This window comes from Elephantulus edwardii, unplaced genomic scaffold (assembly GCF_000299155.1).
Source record: "Elephantulus edwardii isolate Elephantulus edwardi_28Jun2011 unplaced genomic scaffold, EleEdw1.0 scaffold00138, whole genome shotgun sequence".
Classification (NCBI taxonomy): Eukaryota; Metazoa; Chordata; class Mammalia; order Macroscelidea; family Macroscelididae; genus Elephantulus; species Elephantulus edwardii.
Window position 1 is genome coordinate 6,837,568 of NW_006399888.1, and position 21,915 is coordinate 6,859,482.

At 41.7% G+C, this 21,915-nt stretch overlaps 1 protein-coding gene across 2 annotated transcripts in view; it reads left to right on the forward strand.

The window, feature by feature from the left end:
• The window catches only part of PLCB1 (phospholipase C, beta 1 (phosphoinositide-specific)), a 920,819-nt gene that overhangs the window by 726,746 nt on the left and 172,158 nt on the right, over window positions 1–21,915 (forward strand). For both annotated transcript variants that reach the window (XM_006894240.1, XM_006894239.1), the window contains exons 13-19: window positions 4,503–4,587; window positions 6,746–6,923; window positions 12,145–12,212; window positions 14,486–14,582; window positions 17,429–17,513; window positions 18,039–18,163; window positions 21,137–21,291. In XM_006894240.1, coding sequence (XP_006894302.1) covers window positions 4,503–4,587; window positions 6,746–6,923; window positions 12,145–12,212; window positions 14,486–14,582; window positions 17,429–17,513; window positions 18,039–18,163; window positions 21,137–21,291 — 793 coding nt within the window. The remainder of the gene's footprint in view (window positions 1–4,502; window positions 4,588–6,745; window positions 6,924–12,144; window positions 12,213–14,485; window positions 14,583–17,428; window positions 17,514–18,038; window positions 18,164–21,136; window positions 21,292–21,915) is intronic.

Below are 21,915 nucleotides of genomic sequence, written 5' to 3' on the forward strand. Positions count from 1 at the left end.
TCCAGCCCGGCTCTTTCTGTTGTCTTGCACCTGACCCAGGCCAGGGGTCCTCACTGCATGTAAGGAGTAGATCACAGGCCTTTCTCTGAGGCACCTCTGACATGGACTTGACTCTCCAACCTTCCCATTATCAAGCCCAAGCACTTCATTACCACGAGATTCTACCTACTCTTTAGGGCTGTTTTAATGAGTTCAGAAGCATCTGCTGTGGCTTGAAGCTAAAAATGCATTTGTGAGCTTTTCTTTCTCCTGCGTCACCATAGTAGCAGATGTTGATGCTCTAAATGTTTCCGTTTCTTCTCATTGCAAGTCCAGCATCCTGCATGTGTGTTTTCTGGCCTTCGGTGAAAGTCGCTTTGTTTTCTGCTGACTTGTTCTGTCCACTTGGCTCTGGGCTCAGACTCACTTCCCTGTCAGGTGGACGTGTGGCTTTGTGGAGGACTTGATTGCAAACAAGTCCATTGTACGTTTTTCTCTCAAGCACTGACCTCTTGTTCTCGCTGTCACTGGCAGTTTTGAGCTGGGTTTTGAAAAAGTTGAAGGCAGATTTAACTCCTTACTCTTCAGTGTGGATTGTGTAACTGAGAAAGTTGTTGGAAAGGCAGAGACCCTAGCCCCATCCCAGATGCAGCAAATGCGCCTTCATTTTTTTTAATTAATTCTTTTTATTTTATTATTTTGTGTGTGTGTGTGTACCATCAAATCATATCCAACTGGTACAGGAGGAGCTTGTCTCTCCTTCTTCAGCAGAGCATCTGGTGGATTCGAACTGTGCCTCTGGGATTGCGGTGCAGCTTCTTGACACTAGGCCACCAGAGCTCACTCAAATGCATCTTCACTTAGTATGGTCTCTGGGTGATGTGATCTAGTGAGATGGACTGAGAAGCAGCTGCACAATGCACTGTCCTTGAATCGCGTGCATCCGAATTATCCTCAGGCTTAACACAAATGCAGGCCCCCAGGTACCATTCCAGCCAAGGTTGATCCAGTCACTGGAGACCGAACCTGACACTGTCTCTTTAACAGATCAGTTAACTCATTCAAAAATCAAACTCACTGCCATCAAGTTTATCCCGGCTCATAATGACTCTTCACTGGGTTTCTGAGTGAGAGGACACTGCCCATCCTTCTCCTTAGGAGCACATGGTGGTTTTGAACTACCTCCCTTTTGGTTAGCAGCTCAGTACATTTCACATTATGTCACCAGGGCTTCTTTTAGGACATTGACTAGTGGAATCAAATGAGAATCATAGCTCCAGCAAAATGCTTCCTGGGTTCTGATTTAGGGACTGTCTAGACAACTTTACCTGCTGCTTTCTTAGTAAAAACTCCTCCACTGGTGAAGTTGCTGGTAAAACCCCTAGAGCTGGGCACCAGGGTCAAATGTGTCCCTTTCACTCCAAGTATCTAAAGAAAGGAATTGGTTTCCAACTTGAAATCTCCTAGTTACAAGTTCTCAAACTTGAGTGTGCATCAGAATCAGCTAGAAGTCTTGTTAAGACTCGTATTTCTAGACCTCAAGATGCTGATTCAGAATCTGCCTTAGAGCCTGAGAATCTACATCCCTAACAAGGCCCAGAAGATGTTGACATTGCAGGTTCATGGACCACACTTAGAGTAGCAAAGCTCTGTGATGGTAAATCGCCCTGCTGTGTGAAGTAAATGTGGAGTTTGGACAAAGTCTGTTGTGCAGCGTAGAATGTGCGGGTTGGTGCTGATGGACTTGCTCTCAGCCACAGCACAGAGCAGGCAGACTAGGTTGTACTTCAGGGCGAGTTTTCATTTGAGTAAGGGCATCTGAACTTGAGCGTGCTGGGGACTGTGCCCTGCCTCTTCAGCTGCTCACTGCCTGCTCCCTGGGGCCTCATTGACACAGTTTCAAGCAAATTGTCCTTACATGACCACCTCCGATGCTTTTCAGGATCTGGCCTCTGATTAGTGGCTTCTGGGACCACTGGGGAACGTTACAGAATGTTCGGCAGGCAGCGTAAGCCACGTAGTAAAAGCTCCTGCAGGTCGAGAAAGCGACGATGAGCAATTGGGAGGCGGTGATAAGGAGTTCTGCAAACCAGATGAATCTTCACTGGGCCTCAACCTGCAGTCTCAAGAAAGCCAGGACTTCAGGTTTATGTTTGAACCCTCACAGACTTGTGTGACATGCAACTAGCATGCTTTGTTCTTCAAAAGAAAATGGCAAAGAAATAAAACTAAAGATCTTAAACTTATTGCCATCGAGTCAGAACTAACTCAGAGCTGACCTTCCATTGGATTTCTAAGGCTGTAAATCACATGGGAGAAGACTGCCCATCTTTCTCCCACAGAGAGGCTGGTGGATTCGAACCATGAGAGAAATGTGGCTTTTGAGGTAGCAGCGTAATTCACTATATCCTCTGCCAGCTACTTATTAGTAAGTTGTTAAGTGTCATCCAGTTGAAACTAACCCATAGCTGACCCTCCGGCAGATTTTTCAAAGGCTGTAAATCATAATGGAGATTGGCCCGTTTTCCCCTGTGGGTCCACTGGTGAATTTGAAACATTTGCCTTTTCGAGTTGGAAGCCCAAATCCTTGGCATTAGGGCCATCAAAGCTCCCAGAGAAAGATACATAGTTTTCCCAGAAAACCATTGCAATACACTTTGAAGTCCCAAAGCAACTTCCTGCCAAGAAAACCAGCCCATGAGGCCGCATAAACATTCACAGAAGAGCCCTTTGTTATCTCAGGTTTGAATCAGTATAAACGAGAATTTTTTTTATAATTATTGCTCGTTCTTAATTTAGTCCCAGTTCTGCTAAAATATATTAACACTGCAGCATGTAGAGATAATGATTGGAAATCAAGGCTGACAGCTCGTAGATCAGAATCGGCACCCATAAAACCCAGCGGCATTGAACAACATCATAATGGTAGTGAGCATTCTGCTGAATGAGTAGAAATATTTGATTCCTTTTTTAAAAAGTCAAGGAAAGCAAGAACATTGGAAAAAATATGTGTGTTCGCTTCTCTCAGCTGTTCATGTGCTCCCAGGCACACGAGTTGCTGACGGATGCTGCCCGAGAACAGTCACCTTGTGTCTTCAGAGCTGAAGATGTGCTTGCTTCTGGGACTTCACTTCGTCCCCTTGTTCTTTGTGTCTTTCTGAGAACAGTTCCTCTTGCCCCTTCCTTGTGGAAGCAGAGTGTTCACAGCTCAGTTAGGAAACCCTGCAGCTCTCTACCTTCCTCCATTATCAGACTCCTATCTGCAGTGTCTCGGGCTCAAGCCTCCTTCCCATCCCCATTATTCATGTAAAAAACAGGGGCTACCCCTCCAAGAGGCTGGCCCCTTTAATATTTTCCTTAGGATGCACCTCAGTTAGTCCACACATTGCCTGCCCTTTTGGGTATTTTAAAAGGTTCTCATTTTCTCTCTCTCCCCCCCCCTTTAATATTTTCCTTAGGATGCACCTCAGTTAGTCCACACATTGCCTGCCCTTTTGCGTATTTTAAAAGGTTTTCATTCTCTCTCTCTCTCTCTCTCTCTCTCTCTCTCACACACACACACTCACTCTCTCTCTCTCCCCCTTGCCCTCCATCCCTTCTTTCTTCCCTCCCCCTTCTCCTCTCTCCTCTCTCCTCTCTCTCTCTTTCTCTCTCTCTCTTTCTCTCTCCTCCTTCTCGCTGTCTTTCCTCTCTCTCTCACCCTCCCTCTCCCTTGCCCTCTCCTTCTCCCTCTCCCTCTCTCTTACCTACTTCCTTACAAACGCTGCAACCCAGCGCTCTTCTTTTGATAGACAGTTTCACTCAGCAATTTACACTGCACGATGCTGGTTTCCCAAATGTATTATTGAATTCAACTTAAAATCAGGAAAATAAGCAATGGGGACCCAGCCTGCCTCTAGGCAGTCCTGGCCAAACTCCAGTCATTAACTGTTGTTAGATGCCATTGAGTCAAGTACAGTTTATAAACCTATGAACAGCATCTGAACTTGGCCCTCTTCTGTGTTATCCTCACTATCTCTGATAAGCCTGAGTTTCAAGTCCCCAGGTCACTTTCTCTTGTGGAGAATCTTCCTACTCTTTCTCTAGCCCTCCACCTTCCCCAGAGGGTGTCTCTTTTTCCAAGGACTGGTCCCTCCAGACAACATGCCCAAAGTGTATGAGACAAAGTTTCACTGTCTGCACTTTCTACACGACAGACTTGTTTGCTCTTTGTGCAGTCCGTATAATATTCTGTTCCCTTCTCCGATATCACAGTTCAGAGGCATGGATTTCCTCCAGTCACAGGGAAAAACAATTTTTAAAGACGATGCAGGGACAGACTCATGTCCATGACTCTCATCATCCACCTGTTTATGCAGCTTAGATTTCCCCAAAGTCAAAATAATAAACAAGAAATCAAGAATGAGTAAAACTGGCCCCAAACTCCCGGGGGAGGAATTTTCCCTTTCTGTAACTAGCACCCACTGGCAATCCTGTCCCTGCATTTTGACTAAGCCTTTTGTTCCTTCTTTATCCTCTTTTAGCCCCAAACAGCAAGCCAAGATGGCGGAGTACTGCCGACTGATATTTGGGGATGCCCTTCTCATGGAGCCACTGGAAAAGTATCCAGTAAGCTGTGGGGATGTTTGGTCCTGAAGGAGCATGTGTAGGATTTGGGGTGGGATGGGCATGGGCTAACAGGAGGCTCCTCAGTTGTACAGAAGCTCTGTCAGTGACAATCTGAAGGTCAATGGTTTGAACACAAAGGACCACAGATTAAAAGACTGGCTTTTTTATTACATAAAGAGCAGTTCAGCTCTGTGACACATGGGTTTTCCAGAAGTGGAATGGACCACTCACTAGCAGTGGATTTCTGGGATTGTGTTGGTTTGGGGGAAACACAGATTCACCCTCTCTCATGTTTCTAGTTCTTGATGAGATTTGTGTAGCTGATAATGGGCTGCTTGGCCAGCAGCATGGATGCCAGGAGTGTAGAAAGGGTTGTTGTTATGTACCATTTAGTCAGAACTGACTCATAATTGACCCTCGAGTGGGTTTTCGGAGGTAGTAAATTGCATAGGCGGAGATTGCCCATCTTTCTTCTGCAGGGCAGCTAGGGGATTTGAACCGCAAGCCTTTGTGTTGGACACACAGCTCCTTACCACTAGACCAGAGTTCTGTTGGTGAGGGAGAGGGAGAGGGGGAGGGAGGGAGGAAGGGAGAGAGGAGAGGAGAGGAGAGGAGAGGAGAGGAGAGGAGAGGAGAAGAGAAGAGGTGAGAGAGATACTAGTCTCTTTCTCTCCCCACAGCCCTCGCCTTCCTTCCCTGCACCTCAGATGTGACTCCATCAGGAATGCAGAATCCCAGTCAGCCCACACAGACCAGCCAGGGCAGACAGACTTCCCATCCCCTTCTGGGAAATTTTCTCACAGCCCTTGAGAGAAATAGATGGTTCACTGGGGCAGCTCAGGTGGCCTGTCCTGGCTGGCCGAGGTTAACTTATTTACTTGGTCTCAGGGTCCCCCTTGCTAATGTGCACCCCTGAAAGAAGCAATGGGGACACTTTGAAGTAGCCTATCTCCTCCTCTTCACCCTTGACCAGTCGCCACATGTTCTTAAGTTAGTTCTCAGGAGTCTCAAGACCCAGTGGAGCGAAGAGAAGGATTAACTTATGGGAAGTCAATAGATTTTCTAAAAATATCCTGTCTGTGTTTTGCACACATGCTCTCTGATACAATATCTGCTAACCCTCTCCAGGGGCATCGATTTCCCCATTAGATGTGCCAGGTTGAAACATTGGGAATAGGGCTTATAAATAGTGGTGGCGTGACTCTCGGGGCCGGGGCCGGTGAGGAATCTGAAGCCACCCAGCTGGCTTGTGGTGCCAAGGAGCTCGGCAGGAGAACGAACGTGGAGGCCTGGGGGGACTTTCGCTGCTGTCTCCGCTCTTGGGGGAAGCCAATTCCACAGGCGCATTAGGAAGCTGCAGCCTGTGTTTATCAGCTCTTCCAGGAAGAAGCTTTGTTCTCACTGGCTTCTCTACTTTGGCAATGCAGAGTATGGCCTTACTAGAACTCCTCAACTGACACGGCTGCGTTTTCATGATCTATGGGAAAACTTCACAGAAGTTCAGATTTGGTGCACTCAGATCTTCTATTATATTGTGATCTTATTTGTGCAGATTTTGCTGTATGCAAGTAATTGGGTTTTTTGTTGTTGTTGTTGATTGCTGTGGAGTCGAGCGTGACTCATAGTGACCCTATAAACAAAAGGCCTGAAGTCTTTCTATACTATCATCATTTATCAAAGTTCATTGAGTTTCCAGAGGCATGTTGTTTAGGAAGTGGATACCACTACTGCTTTCAAACCTGTCTTAAACTGGGAGCGCCACCAAACACTGTCCACCGTGGGTAACTGTTACGGCATTTGACACCCCACTGGCACAAGCTTCAGTATCACAGCAACTCCTGGTTACCTCAGTACAGCAAATTGACAGAAGAGTACTGTTCTTTGAAGAAGGTTCCTTTAAAATATAGTAACAACCAACTTTTAAATACAAAGGCCCTCCACGAGGTCTTGTTGAAGGTAATTAAAATACACCTTTCATGCAACAACAATAACAACAAGCTGTTTGCAGGACACACACTGAAGCGTTTCCGACTGGTACAGAAGGCAGGGGAGAATAATTGAGAGTTGTTGGCATTCTGTGTGCACTGGGGTTTTGGAGGCGGGATCTGGGAAGGAGTGGAACACTCTTTTAAGAGAAGGATCTTTCTTTTCCCATTAGCTGGAATCTGGAGTTCCTCTCCCGAGCCCTATGGACCTGATGTATAAAATTTTGGTGAAAAATAAAAAGAAATCGCACAAGTCATCCGAAGGCAGTGGCAAAAAGAAGCTGTCAGAACAAGCCTCGAACACATACAGCGACTCTTCCAGTGTGTTTGAACCTTCGTCTCCGGGAGCCGGTGAGGGACTGCGAGAGGCTGGCTCTCATTGCCATCTGTAGGTTGAGAATTACTGCTCTGACCCGAGCCTAGAAGGGCTTCCCATTTTCTGTTCTGGCCGTCTTATATGGTAAAGTACCCTTCGGCTACTCCACCATTTAGTGGCATCAGACCACCCAGTTTTATTACCCTATACTTCGGCAGGTCTGAAATTCTGAAGAGTTTTAGTGGGTGAAAACTAAAGTGTTGGCTGTGTTCCTTTCTGAAGGTTCTAGTTGTTGTTAATTGTCATCGAGCTGAACTCAACTCGTAGCTGACCCTCCAGTTGAAATCAAGTCAAGGCTGACTCATAGTTGGCCCTCCATTGGGTTTTCAGAGGCTGTAAATCGCACGGGAGGAGACTGCCTCTCTTCTGAGGAGCAGCTGGTAGATTTGAACTGCATACCTTTGGGTTGGGTTATCCACTAGGCTACCACAGCTCCCCAGAGGTTCTTGAGGAAGAATTGATTTCCTGGCCTTTTCTAGCTTCTAGAAGCCACCAGTGGAATTCTTAGTCCCTTCCTTTATCTTCCAATTCAACAAAACTCCATCTCTCTGTAATTATACTCTATTGTCTGTAGTTATACCCTGCCTTTGATAGTAGTTGGGAAATAGCTTCTTCTTTCAAGGACCTGTATAATTATATTGACTTCATCCTGATAATCTGTGTTAAACAGTGATGAATCACATCTCTATAATGCTGAGAAAAAAATCAGATATATGGCTACATTTATATAGATTATGAAAATTAAGCAAAACGAATCTGTGTGTTAGAAGTCGAGATAATGGTTACTTTTAGAGGATAAAGAGGAAAGATCCCAAGGGGTTTCAGGGAGCTGGTTATGCATTGTTAATCTGACTACTGTTAGTCAAGTGTATTCAGTTGTGGAAAATGTACTCTCTTAGATCCTTCAGATGCCCGATGTTTGTATCCCATTACGTTGCCCATCCACCAGCTGCTTCATGGTAGAAAGATAAGCAATCTCCTCCTGCTATGATTTTCCAGCCCTGAAAACCCAGTAGAATCAGAATCAACTCAGTGACTGAGCTTGAGTTTGACATCTGAGTATATTTAGCATATGCCAATTCACCTGCTTACCCCTCAGATCAATTCAAGCGGTTTAGAACAACTGTTACTATGTTATCAAGTATCATCGAGTGGGTGCAGTGGGTTCATAGCTCACCCTTCAGCAGGTTTTCAAAGGCAGTAATCACATGGGAGTTGACTGTCCCTCTTTCTCAGGCAAACCAGCCAGCGGATTTGAACCATGTACCTTCGGGTTGGCAGCACAATTGAAAATAGAAACTCCAGGGCAATCAGCAAATAGTTGCCTATCATGATGATTTTTCTTTTCTTCTTTTTCCGTCTTGATTGCCAGTTGCTCTTTTTCCTGTTTAGATTTGAACCCTTATGTAATTCTTTGAGCGGAGTGCCTTTTGCAGCTTTTGAATGTGCATTTCTAACATTATTCCAGAATTATCATTTCTGTTGAGAAAAAGAGCCTTGTTCTCAGTTTGGATGTTCTTTTTTGAAGTTTTGGAATAAACATCACAAGCAGGCCTATCGTTAACAGGGCACCTATTTGCAAAGACCTGTCCCTTGAAGCCTAGCGAGAACCCGTGCCTTCGTCTGTATGTTGGTGCTGGCTGGCTACCATCTGCCTCTCCTCGGCTAGTTCTCTCGCTCGTGTTAACTGCAAGCATCACGCAAGGGCTTTGACAATCAGTGGACCTTATTGCTTAACACGGAGAAAACGCAGCAATCTGTTAGTAATTTGGTAGCTTTCCTGAGCTAGCCTCAATGCTTGTTGTGCAATCGCTATTTACTTCAATGGAAATTTTTGAACATTTTACTATGTAGGTAGGACTCGCAAGTAGCGTATTCCTAATTCACCATTTGCAGAGTTAATACTGCATGCTGTTGGAAAACTCCGTTATCATGAAAAATATAAAATGGCTTTTCTTTCAAAACAATTTACTGATTATAAGTCCCGCTGGCGAGATTCTTCTCCAGGATTCAGTTGCTTCTAAGGGCACTCGTCTTGAAGGACAAGCACCCTGGTGGCACAGTGATTAAAATGCGTGGCTGCTGGGTAGTTCAAACGCACCAGCCGCTCCACATGAGAGAGAAGAGGCAGTCTGCTTCTGTGAAAAGCGAAAGCAAGGTTTCCACGCACATGGAATCATGCTTGGAGAGTTAACAAGGGGCAGGAAGGAAAGGATAGGGGAGTGAAAACTCAGTAAAAAGATGAAGGTGGGTGAAAGCACAAACACATTAAGTCTGAAAGGTCTTGTCGCTGACCTTCCAGCAGGCTTCTTAAGTCTGTAAACCACATGGGTGATTGTCCATCTGGAGGGTCTGCTGGTGGATTTGAACTCCCAGAGAGGAGCCTGGGTTTGCGGCACAGCTCCCCACGGACTAGGGGAAGGTAACATACAAGAGAAAAAAGGGATCAGCACACTGTTGTTGTTGTTGTTGTGTACCATTGAGTTGGAACTGACTCATAGCTGACCCTCTGGTAGCTTTTCAGAGGCAGTTAATTGCAAGGGAAGAGATTGCCCATCCATCTCCCATGGAACAGCTACTGGATTCGAACCACGTGCCTTCGGGAGTGCAGCGCAGCTTCTTGCCACTAGGCCACCAGAGCTTTCTGATAAGCGCCCTATCTTTCTGATAGAAAGATGAACGGAAGTCAGAAAGACAGAAAAGAAGTGAGAAAAGTATGATTTCACTGTGGATGCAGAAATTAATGCTGTAGAATAACACCACGTGAATAAAGGGTTGAATGAAAAAGAATGAATTTGCTTTGTAACTTTTCACTCAAACTATAATAAAAAAGAAAAAAGAGTGTAGCCTTTGAAATGTTGCAGAGCAGTTGTATTCTGCCATATATAGAATTTACTATAATTTAGGATCAATGAAATAGCAATGAATTTGAAATAATTAGGGTAGCTTCTGACTAGGGTTGATAGAAGGAGAATTGATGCCTTTGAGCTGTGGTGCTAGAGAAAAGTGTTGAATGTACCATGGACTGCCAAGAAAACAAAAAGATTTATCCTGGAGACGCTTAAACTGGGCTGCTCCTTGGAGGCAAGGATTCTAAAGCTTTGTCTGACATACTTTGGACATGTTGTAAGGAGGGACCAGTCCTTGGAGAGGGACGTCATGCTTGGGAGGGTGGAGGGAGAGTGCAGGAGATGAGATGCGTTGATTGAGTGACTGGGGTAACGGGGGTCGGTGTGTCAGACAAAGTAAGATTGGCCCAGGATAGAGCAGGGTTTAGGGCTGCAGTGCATAGAGCTGCTGTGAGTCACAGGCAACTTGAAAACACATAACAACAAAAACAACAATTGTCTTTTTTTACAGTTCACCATAATTTCTCCAGATTCTTTTAAAAATATGAAAAGGATTCACCCTCTTTTCTGGTAGAGGCAAATAAATCTTTTCCTACTTGAATCAAATGCTAATCTGATTGCATATTTGTGATAACTGGTATATGATTGTGACCCCAGAAAGAGGTTTACATACGATGCTGCCACACAGCCTTCTCAAATTACTTGATTAAAAGACTCTCCTCTCTGATTAAAAACAGCAACAGATAATTTGGAACAGCAAATTTGATTATAAACTAATCTGAAGTGGCAACATGCACCTCTGAAAGAATGCATTTCTAACTTAATGAAACATGATTTCCATCATCGACCTTAACTAGTAACCCCATGGGGGCTCAGCAAGCTTTCCCTCTAGTTTATGAATAATACCTCGCTTGCTTCTTCCGCTCTGTGACTGATCGGACTTCATCAACCAAATGACAATACTTATGAGTTTGTTGGAGGACAGTGGTGTGCTGTGGACACATGGAGGAACTGTCAGAAGGTTGGGGTGCAGGAGAGCTGCCAGTTGCATCATCATTGAGTCAACATTGCCATCTACTGGGAGATTGCTGCTATTTCATGTTTAATGAATTGTGAAAGCTAGAAGTCTTGGCTAAAGCCCATGCCTTCTCGATGTTTTACTGGAGAGCATGTTTTTACATATTGATATTACTGCATCTGGATAAACTCAAGAACTATGCATTAGTATAGTTCTTCAGACTGTTGTTGTTGTTAAATGCCGTCAAGTGGAGTACGACTCCTAGCGATCATGTAACCCTGGTCCATCCTGTGGTGCCCTACCTTAACAAAAGCATCATCATTAGATCTTTGTGGAAAAAGCCACCCATTGACGTAACTGGTCAAGCTCATAGCTGACCCATCAGCGGGTTTTTCGGGCTGTAAATCACATAGGACAAGACTGTGTCTTCTCCTGATTAATTGCTGGTGTATTCAAACCACTAGAGAGGTACAGCCTTTGGGTCAGCGCCCTGCTCCATACAGACTGGGCCACCAGGTCTCCCTAACTGGGAGACTAGCTAAATATATAGCTTAATGGTGTCTGATGGAGTCAGGTTTTAAAGCATTATGACTTTGAAAGGTCACACATTGTGTTTTGCACCTGATAACAGACCTATAATGTTTTCTAGGATGTGCATCCTGTTAAGAAGATAGTGTACCCATCAACTAAGTTTGTTGGTAAATCATCGACTGTAAATGGTATCTCGCAGTGGTTGGGTAGCAGACTTTGCTACTAGACTATGATGTTTCTTCCCATGGTTATATTGTCTTCCTTGACCTGTTGTCTTGAAATAGGTGTGTGCAGGGTCTCCTGACCAACTATTGAATTAAGAATGCAATGTCAAAAGTGACCTATATTTTACATGAAACTATACTATTATTTGAAAGTGGGTGTGGCAAGTCAGAACTGGGGATGTGAGGAGGCAAGGAGAATGGAGTCAGAGGACTTTTAGCTAGTTTAGTATCAGAATGTCCCTTAAAAAGAATGTATACATTGAAATAGAGTACGCATGTCCTAGAAAGCAATTTGTGTATCGTCTTGCATATTTTGAAATACAGAGAAAAGTTAGGACAAGTATTTGGGGAATCTGGAAATTTAAAATGGTATTCACAAATGAAAAGTAGGGCGGAATCAACATTCAAAATGTCAGATTAATTCTCTAGAGCAAATAAAATGGAAAACTCTGAAAAGATGCTTTGGAAACAAACAGCAAAAAATTAATCTTCAAGGAAACTTTTGGCAATACTAATGACATGAGTTATTCATGTGTATGTGTCTGTACTAATGATGTGCTTTTGAATGTAACAGGAGAGGCTGACACGGAGAGTGAGGAGGATGATGACGACGATGACTGTAAGAAGTCTTCCATGGATGAGGTGGGTATCTGTGTCCCCACAGAAGCATTCACTCCATCAGCCCAGCAGGCTGCCTGTGCTGCTTGGATATTTCCTGGCCACTTCTGCCATCTAGTGGGCAAAAAGCATACTGTTCACTGTAAAACTTTCCCTCGCCACCTTTTCACGGTAGAAATACAAACTTTGGTCATTGAAGTTACGAATATACAGGAAATTGAACAGTCTTCTGTAATATTTTTTTTTATTTTTATTTTTTAGAGTCTTCTGTAATAAGCAGAGTTTCCCAGATTGCCTTTCTTCAAAGGAGTTGTCTGGAGGATGAATTAAAATTAAAAGTTTGTGATATTAAACTATCGGCTTCAATTTTGAGACAGTGAAATGCAATGCCCAAAAGTTACGAAGTCCAGAGATGATAGGGAATTTCACTAAACATTCAGAATTTTTATGTTCATCCCATTGTTGTAACGTGGAACCATTGAATGGGTTATTTGTTAATGTGAGCCGAAGCCTCCTAAGGTACTTCTTCCAAAACTAGACACAAATGAGCATCAGGGCACTTGGGATGGTCAGTGCTGTGATGGGAAGTTTATACTGAATCAGCTTTAAATACAGCAGGAGGTCTGGGTCTCAGATTCTGTTTGTACAACGTTAGATTCATAAAAATAAATAACAAATTATACTCTTGTCCTATTTGATGTCTTTCTGCTCACAATTATTCCCTTAAATGGTGTCTGTATTTTTTTTTTATTCTTTATTTTCCTCACTAATTTTCTAGCTAATGCGCGCGAAGAAAGCTGTTACATAAGTGCTCTAGTTGTTCTACCTGACAGTTACTTCAGTGGCTTATAATTTTTTTAATCAGTGGCTCCTGGTCATTTACTGTCTTATTTCATGGATGGCCCATTTACAACATTCTTCTTCTGAATTGTCATTAACATAAATATTGCACAGGAGTGTGAAAATCGAACTTGTTTCTATTTTTCTTAGAAAGAGAAGACACTATTACATCCATATGCAGAAGTCTGTCCACAGTATCCATTGTCTTTCTTAAAAGAAAAAAATTATCAAAATTTTGTAATAACTACTAATGTCTAAAATAATGTGTTTATTAGGTGCCGGCCATTACTGTCTTTCACATTTATTAGTCGTAACAACTTCTGTGCTGTAGCAGGCGCCAAACCATTGTCCTCCAGACGATTCCACCTCGTTTCAACTCCACTGTAGAGTGGCTGGGGGTTCAAACTACCATCCTTTCGGTCAGCAGTCCAGTGACCGAATGCACTGCACCACCGCGGTTTCTCTATATGCAACGTCGTCTTTGTTGTTGTTGTGTACCATCACGCCAGAACTGTCTCATAGCTGACTCTCCAGCGGGTTTTCTGAGTCTTTAGGTTGCACAAGAAGAGATTCCATGTCTTTGTCCAGTGAAGCAGCCGGTGGATTTGAACTGCCTGCCTTTGGTTTAGCTGCAACACGCCTTACCCATGGAAACTGGTATTATTCTATTATGTTATGTTATTGATAGGTGACATCGAGTATGACTCATAGCGACCTCATAAACAACAGATCTGAGCCTTGTCCTGTGTTGTACCATTCATTATACAGATGTATAAATTGAAAGGCTGAGCTTTTGAATAACATGGTCAAGTTCCCAGTGGGCCTGAAATTCCAAGTTAGACCATTTACCTCTAGCCTGAGCTGTTAACTCCCTCACCAGAAAGACTTATCTAAAATACTCACAGAAAACAAGAAAGGGGGGAAGGTTTGTCATGAAAGGCAACAATTGTTTGTTCACCCCAACCTCTTATAAGAAGGGGCCCTTTCTGAGAAGCTCCCAGTTCATCCAGTGGTCACCTGCACAAGAGTCTGTCATTCCACGGTGAGTTCCGTGGGCTGTCTACCGAGGCCAGAGAGATTACAGCCGCGTGGTACACAAATGCATGTTGGGGTCCTCTTGTTAAAACATAGGTTCTGGTATGGGAGGCAGGGCCAGGGCCTCAGACGTGACATTTATAACAAGCTCACTGGGGGCTTCGTAGGGCTTAATTTAAACCACCACCGACTGACTTCAACCTGCTCTTGACTTAACTTAAACTATCACTGCCCTGGACCCCTCATGCTTTAAGATACTGTGTTTTCTGTCTTTCACACTGCACTTTTTATTGGGAATAATTATTTTCAGAAGATGAGGGGCCACTTTCTGCGAGCATGGGCCAAGCAGTCCTTGCCCTGGGAAAGTAACCCTCCAGGATAAGATGCTGGCATTGGAGATGGTATTTTTATTTCTGCCTCAGGGGACTGCGGGGAGTGAAGCCATGGCCACGGAGGAGATGTCTAACCTGGTGAACTACATCCAGCCCGTCAAGTTTGAGTCATTTGAAACTTCAAAAAGTAAGCGTTCCCTGGAGAGAAACCTCCACTGTGGTGAATAATGAATATATTTTAAAAACAAAGGATATTCACCTTCATAGAACTATTTCATGATGAACTCTCAAATATACACATAAATTGACAATCTTAAAATACATAGATTTAAAAAAATACATTAGAACATACATGCTTAATAAGACTATGCAGATCACTGATCGTGGTCAGCTGAATGTTAGACTGCTGACAGAAAGGTCAGCAGTTCAAATCCCCCGGCCACCGAGCAGGAGGCAGATGAGTGTTGGAAAGCCTGGGACCATTTGCACTTTGTACTTTAGGGTCTCTGTAAGTTGAAATTAACTGCATGGCAATAAGTTTGATACTCCCCCCACCTTTTGTGGCTAATTTTGAGATTCACATTTGTTTTCCTGTTTGGATTGAATCTTAACCCCACTGTGGGGTCCATCTATCATTTGTCTACATACCAGTGTGAAAATGAGCCGCCTACGTGTCCCCTAAAAGGAGAAGCAGCCGGAGACTGTGTCAACCCTGACGACTATAAATAGAACCAAATCCACTGAATCACCCACATTCCATTTTTCCGGCCGTATTTCACGTATTTAGGAGAATATATATACAATTAATTTCATGTCACTGCACGACATCCTTCTGGCCAACTAGACTCCCATACAGGAAGCAAACAAAAGTATCATCTTTCTCCTACCTAAAGAAAAGGCAAAACAACCCAAACCGACTCACTGCCTGCAACTCAGAACAGGTTGATTCTGCCTGCTGTTGGTCTGCATGCAGGGTTTTCAGAAGCTGTAAATTGCACACAAGAAGATTGTGCATCTTTTACCTTTGAAGCAGCTCATGAATTCAAACCTCTTGACTTTGACTTGGCAGTGCAATTCCCTACCAACTAGCCCAGCTAACTCCCTGATAAGAGAGAACATTCCCTTTATATTTGCATGAAATTTGAGGTACGAACAGGTTAAGAGCGACCTTGGGTCTTGTTTTTTAGTTTTTTAATAGCTATTTTTAAAAAAAGATGCCCTTAGAAACAAAATGTCTGCTTGAGCAAAGGAACTTTTTGAAACTGTTGATTTGATTTTATAAAGATATTAAAATCTAATCCAATTCATAGCACGAGTATATGTATAATTTTACCAGAAAAGTGTTAATTTAATGGCTTCTGGTACGTGTACATTAAAGGACCTAACTTCCAAACCAGCTAATACATCATGATTTCAGTGTTTTTTGTTTTAATTACCCAGTGCTTCTTATGGCAAGTTATTCCATTTTAAAAATTATAAGATGGTCATCTTTCTAGTACTGTAACCTTCACTGCCTGTAAAATGAACATTCCCGATTCAATCACTCATAGTTCCTTTTCCTGACAAGTGGCCAGTTAGAGAAAGAAATCAGTGCTTTAATTCTGTCAGCTCCTGGCTAAGGTTTACTCACAACTGCCAGACTTCAAAGCGAGGGCTTATCTCCCTGTGTTTGATGTATTTTTCTCCTGAGAATATTTATAGGCAATATTTTGCATGACGTTGTTGTTGTTAAGTGTCGTCGAGTCGCAGGCGACTCATAGTGACCCTATGAAGGAGAGTCCTCAACGCTTGGGTGTTTCTCATCCCCTCTCCAGGTTCATAGGGTTTCCGGAGGCAAGCTATTACAGAAGTGGAAGCCACTCCTTCTTCCAAATATTTTGCATAGAATAGATAATAATAATAAAACATAAAATTCAGAGGATGGACTCAGCAGTGAGTATAAGCAGTACAGATAGTTAGCAATAGTTACACATTTAAACATTAATTTACAATCCTAATTCTTAAATCAGAGGAGCCCTGGTGGCATAGTGCGTTAGGCATTGGACTGCTAACTGAAAGGTTAGCAGTTCAAATCTACTAGCAGCTCCTTGGAAGAAAGACAGGTAGTCTCCTCCCCTGAGGATTTACAACCTTGTAAACTAGATGGGGGAAAAGGAATGGCTATGAGGTGGACTTCACTCATTGGAATGGGTTTGGTTGGAGTTTACTGTAAAATCTTAAAGAAAATGTTTCATGGAACATTTTTTCAAATTAAGCTTTGAAATTGTTGGTTTTGATTGCCGTCAAGTCGAGCACAACTTATAGCGATGTGACCCTATGAACAAAAGACCTGAAGCCTTTCTGTAACTATTCTCATGATCAAAGTTTATAGAGTTTCCAGAGGTATGTGGAAATTACCAAGGGAAGATACACTGTTTGGATGAGATCAGTATATACAAATGTAACTCATAAAATAAATAGGGTTCCATTTTTATTTGTTGGATAATATTATTAACCATTATGTCTTATCTCATAACTTTTTAAAGGCACACTGCACATTGTTTGCAAAGTACCCGTTTAGTTGGAGTTAGTTTTAATTATAAATCACACATCAAATAATTAGGCATATGAAAGTGTGTGTAGGAATGGCCAAAACACAAAGAACAAGAGTTTATGAGAACTGACTAAATTGGGAAAGGTGAAGAAATAAGTAAAGATGTATATGATTGAGGAGAATGAGGTTTGGATTGTGGATGGTGAGTGTTAAAAAGGGAAGATTTTAACTAAGGTTGAAAAGTGGAGAACTGTCTTCATACATGTAGCTCACTTCCACACTCTAAGTGAATCTGACGCAAGCAGTAAATATTAAAAACAACATGTAAAAATCTTAACTTTTCTCCTAAATAAATAGTTGACCAAGAAAAGCAAACAAAATATTAAGTTATGGTGGGAATTCGTTTCCTTCAATTTCGCTGAACATTGCTTACTCAATAATGTTACAAATTATAATTCTATTTTATTTGTTATCTTCTTTTTTTGTTGTTGTTAACACAGAAAGAAATCGGAGTTTTGAAATGTCTTCCTTTGTGGAAACCAAAGGTCTCGAGCAGCTTACAAAGTCTCCAGTGGAATTTGTAGAGTATCCTTGATTTGACGACTGGCTGTTGTACTAACAAAAGCACAAGTTATATACTGTGGCTTTTTTCCCTAATAAGGAAAAAAAAATGATGGAAGTCTATGAGTGTGATCAATAATTTCCAATAAATAGTTATGTGTAATGCTGAGAGTGATAGGCTGGCAATTGGAACAGACACTGGCCTTGAAATTAAGGAAGCCCAGGTTTGAAGCCTGCCTTCGACATTCCACACCATCAACCATTAAGCCTGTCTCCTTGACCTTGAAATTGTCATTACCTATTAGGTTTTTTTACACAAGGCCCTGCAAAGGTGATCCTATATGTATTATAAAAGGTGATTTGTTCTGCTTGTTCTAGAAGGCGTGTTTTGCTTTGCTTTGTGTTTTCTTGGTTCAATCTTCATGAGCCCCTGCTCACTAAGAACATCAATTACCTACATCATTTTCAGCTGAGAATGATGGCGAGTCCTTTCAATGCTTAGTACTGACGATTCTGTAACTGTATTCACTCCTTAACATGATGGTCCAGATATAACAAAATGCAGCTTAGCAGGATATACCCAAAAGGAACGCGTGTGGATTCATCTAACTACATGCCTCAGCTTTTCTGGAACGCGGGCTGCCAGATGGTCGCCCTCAACTTCCAAACAGTGGGTGAGTAGCCCCGGTCCCCGATGGGAAAGCCACATCCCCGGGTATCGAGACCTGAGGATGGTCTCAGACCTGAGAGAAAAATCCCCAGTTTTGGAACACACAACAGAAGTTCACTGAAATGCATGCCATTTAAAATCAAATCAAGTGAACTTTTAAAAATGAGAACATTTCTTATTATCTTTATCTCCATTGAGTTTTGTGTTATTTTTGAAACAACTGCTTTTTATCTTTTTTAAAGTATTTATTGTAATTTTTAATTTAGTTAAGTTTATGTAGATACAAATATATGTATATATATACTTCATAAATATATATACTCCATATATGTGTGTGTGTTGTGTGTATTCCATATATATTCTATCTATATCTATATATTTCTTATGTTTATATGTACACAGGCAAATATATGCAGGTAGGAAGGTAGATAAAGAGATAGGTAGATAAATTGATTGATAAATAAAAAATCCTGCCATTCAGAAATTCAGCATTTCTGACTTTTGCTTAGCGGCTGTGATTGCTCGGCCATCTGTTCTCATTTAATTCCTTGCGCTACAAATGGATTCGAACCACATACAGTTCTTAACAGGAGTGTCTTTTCTCAGGAAAATCTATTAGGGTTTTCAGATACACAATAACAGTCACTGAAATGTGGTTCATTTCCTCCTTTGTCTTACTGCTTCACATTGGCCATTCTATCCTAGAATCATAATAGTCGTTTTTAGGAATACCTTTTTTTCCCCCATTGTGAGACTAATGAAAATTTCTCTGTTGTGATGTCATTGAAAAAAATACTGACTGTGCTTTTAGAATAGATGCTGTTTAACAAATGTATAATCTTGTTCTATCTAGTTGGATAACAGTGTTTTAGAAATTTATTTTTTCCCATTTTAAAATATTTTGTTATTTAATATCTCTTTGAAATCTGTTGGTGTGTGAAACTTTTGGTATGAAAAGAGGTGTTTTTAATTTCTTTTGTGCAATAATATGATCAATTTTAATATAAAAGCTCTCCTGATATAATTATCTTTTTCTTATTGGAATAAATCTCCTGACTGTTGCATACTATTTTTCAACATATTATCTGATTTGTTAATACAGTTTGTTCAGACTTTTGTCCTGTCATATATGTGTTTGTGTGTGTGTGTTAGATCTATCATCTTATGCTTTTGAACTGGTTCTATAATGATAATAGTTTCATGAATATAAAATATCAGTACTAAATACCAGTTCTAAAAAATGATTTGTTTCTTAGCACCCTGAAATTATTCTATATCATCTCTTTATTATGTCTCTGAGTGGAATACTGGTAATCTGGAGAAACTGACAGCTTCCCACATTCCTTATGACTTTGAAATGAATTTTCTGTCCCTACTGGGAACATTCATTTGGTACGATGACGCAGTCTTAGAAACGTTTTTAGCAACAACTGTTGACCACAGAAAAAGTGTTAATAAGAGTTGGTTGTACTGCATAGAAATCAACGTGCACATTTTTAAAAGAGAAAGGTTGTTCCTGTCATGAATTAAGAAATAAAGAAGCCTAGCATCCATCATTGATAAGGTTGTTCTCAAAAACGGGGTGGGTAAATTTTATTTGTCTCTACAGTCAACACTCTTGGTACCAGCAGCCAGGAAATTAAAAGACGAATTGCATTGGAAAAATCTACTGTCGGAGACCTCTCCCAAAGTACTGAAGAGCAACAGTGTCAGTCTGGAGACTAAAGTGTTCCTGGTACAGGCCATGGTCTTTGCAGTTACTTGATGTACATCAGAAAGCTGGACAATGACTAGGGATGATAGAAGGAGAATCGATGCCTTTGAGCTGTGATGCTGGAGTAGAGTTTTGAACATACCATGGACTGCTAAGAGAATGAACAAGTTCATCCTGGGGAGGGTGAGACTAGGCTGCTCCTTGGAGGCAAGGAGTCTAAAGCTTTGTCTGACACTTTGGACATTTTGCAAGGCGAGATCAGTCCTTGGAAAAGGACATCATGCTTGGGAGGATGGAAGGACAGCACAAGAGAGGAAGACTCTCAATGAGATGGATTGATTCAGTGACTGGAAATGGGGGTAGATGTGTTGGAGATAATAAGATTGGCACAGAATAGAGCAGGGTTTAGAGCAGGGTTTGTACATAGGGTTTCTATGAGTTACCAGTGTCTCACCAGTACATAACAATAACAGGAACATAACTTAGTCTTATGAGAAATCTTCTAGTAAATTTTAGAAAACATCTTTTTCTAAGGTGTGCTTTTTGACCCAGAAACTCCACTCCCAAGAAAATAATTGATTGTGTAGTCAGACTCCCTATGGGGTATTTGCCTCATGAGCACATATACTAAAATTGGAACCACACAGAGAAGATTAGCACGGCCCCTGCGCAAGGCTGATACACAAATTCGCTAAGCGTACCATATTTTTCTGTGGTACCTCCCAAGAAAACAAGCAAACAAAAACAAGAACAATGGATGTGATAGTGGAAAAAAGAGAAGAAAGAACAATATACTCTATAGGAAGGCTGGTTACGTATGTGTACTCAAATGTTGCTATTCAAAGGAATGCTATATAACTATTAAAACTAAAGCAGAAAAATATTGAATGAAATGGATATAATCTGTATTTAAAATACATTTTAAGTGGAAACAATATACATCAAACTACTGACATGATTAGTTTTGAATCTAGAAGATGGAGCATATTTTTATACCTTTTCTGTGTTTCTTAAGTTTCCACAGTGAATAAATATATTGTGAAGGAGAATAGTCACAAGGGGAAAGATCAAACCTTATACAAACTCTGTGTACTTTGTATGTTAACTAGTATAAAACTAAAAAACAAATAATGGTGAATAAAACAACTGTTGCACTAAAAAAAAGTGAGTGTTAATACAAGGAAATGAGTCTGTGCATATTCTCTCCCTTTCTTGCTCAGAATACAGGTACATTCATTTTAAGTTTGTCCTTTTTGTACTCAGACTTGGCAATGCAGATCAACATGGGAATTTATGAATACAATGGGAAGAGCGGCTACAGGTTAAAGCCAGAGTTCATGAGGAGACCTGACAAGCACTTTGATCCGTTTACTGAAGGCATCGTAGATGGAATAGTAGCCAACACGTTATCTGTTAAGGTACGTTTACTTCTGTTACGGAATCAGCCTCAGCAAATGTTTTGAACTCATTTATTTGGCATGAAGTACAAGAGCTCAGTTATTTAAAAAAAAAAAAAACTAACCAAAAAAATCCCCAAGCACACTGCCACTGAGTTCAAGTGGCATAGCTGGTGTGTACAGGGCTGCTAACCAGAAGGCCAGCAGTTCAAGTCCTTGGGGGAGAGCTGGAGAGTCTCCTCCCATAAAGATTTCGCAAAACCGATGGAGGGCCGCTGTGAGTTGAAATCAACTCCACAGCAGTGGGATTGAAAATTTAGTAGCTGGTATAATATCCATTTCTTTCATATATTAGTACTCTCTGTTGTGGTTACATCTGCATTCGATTTTTAAAAATTTAATTATGGGACTAGCTTATTGTGCAGTAATCCCAGTCCTAGTTATATGTTGTCATTGTTGTTATGTGCTGTCGAGTCGCTTGCGACTCATAGCGACCCTATGCACAACAGCCCTAAACCCTGCTCTATGCTGCGCCAACCGCACTGCCTCTGACACGCCCATCCCGATTACCCCAGTCACCGAATCAATCCATCTCATAGAGGGTCTTCCCCTCCTGTGCTGTCCCTCTACCCTCCCAAGCATGAT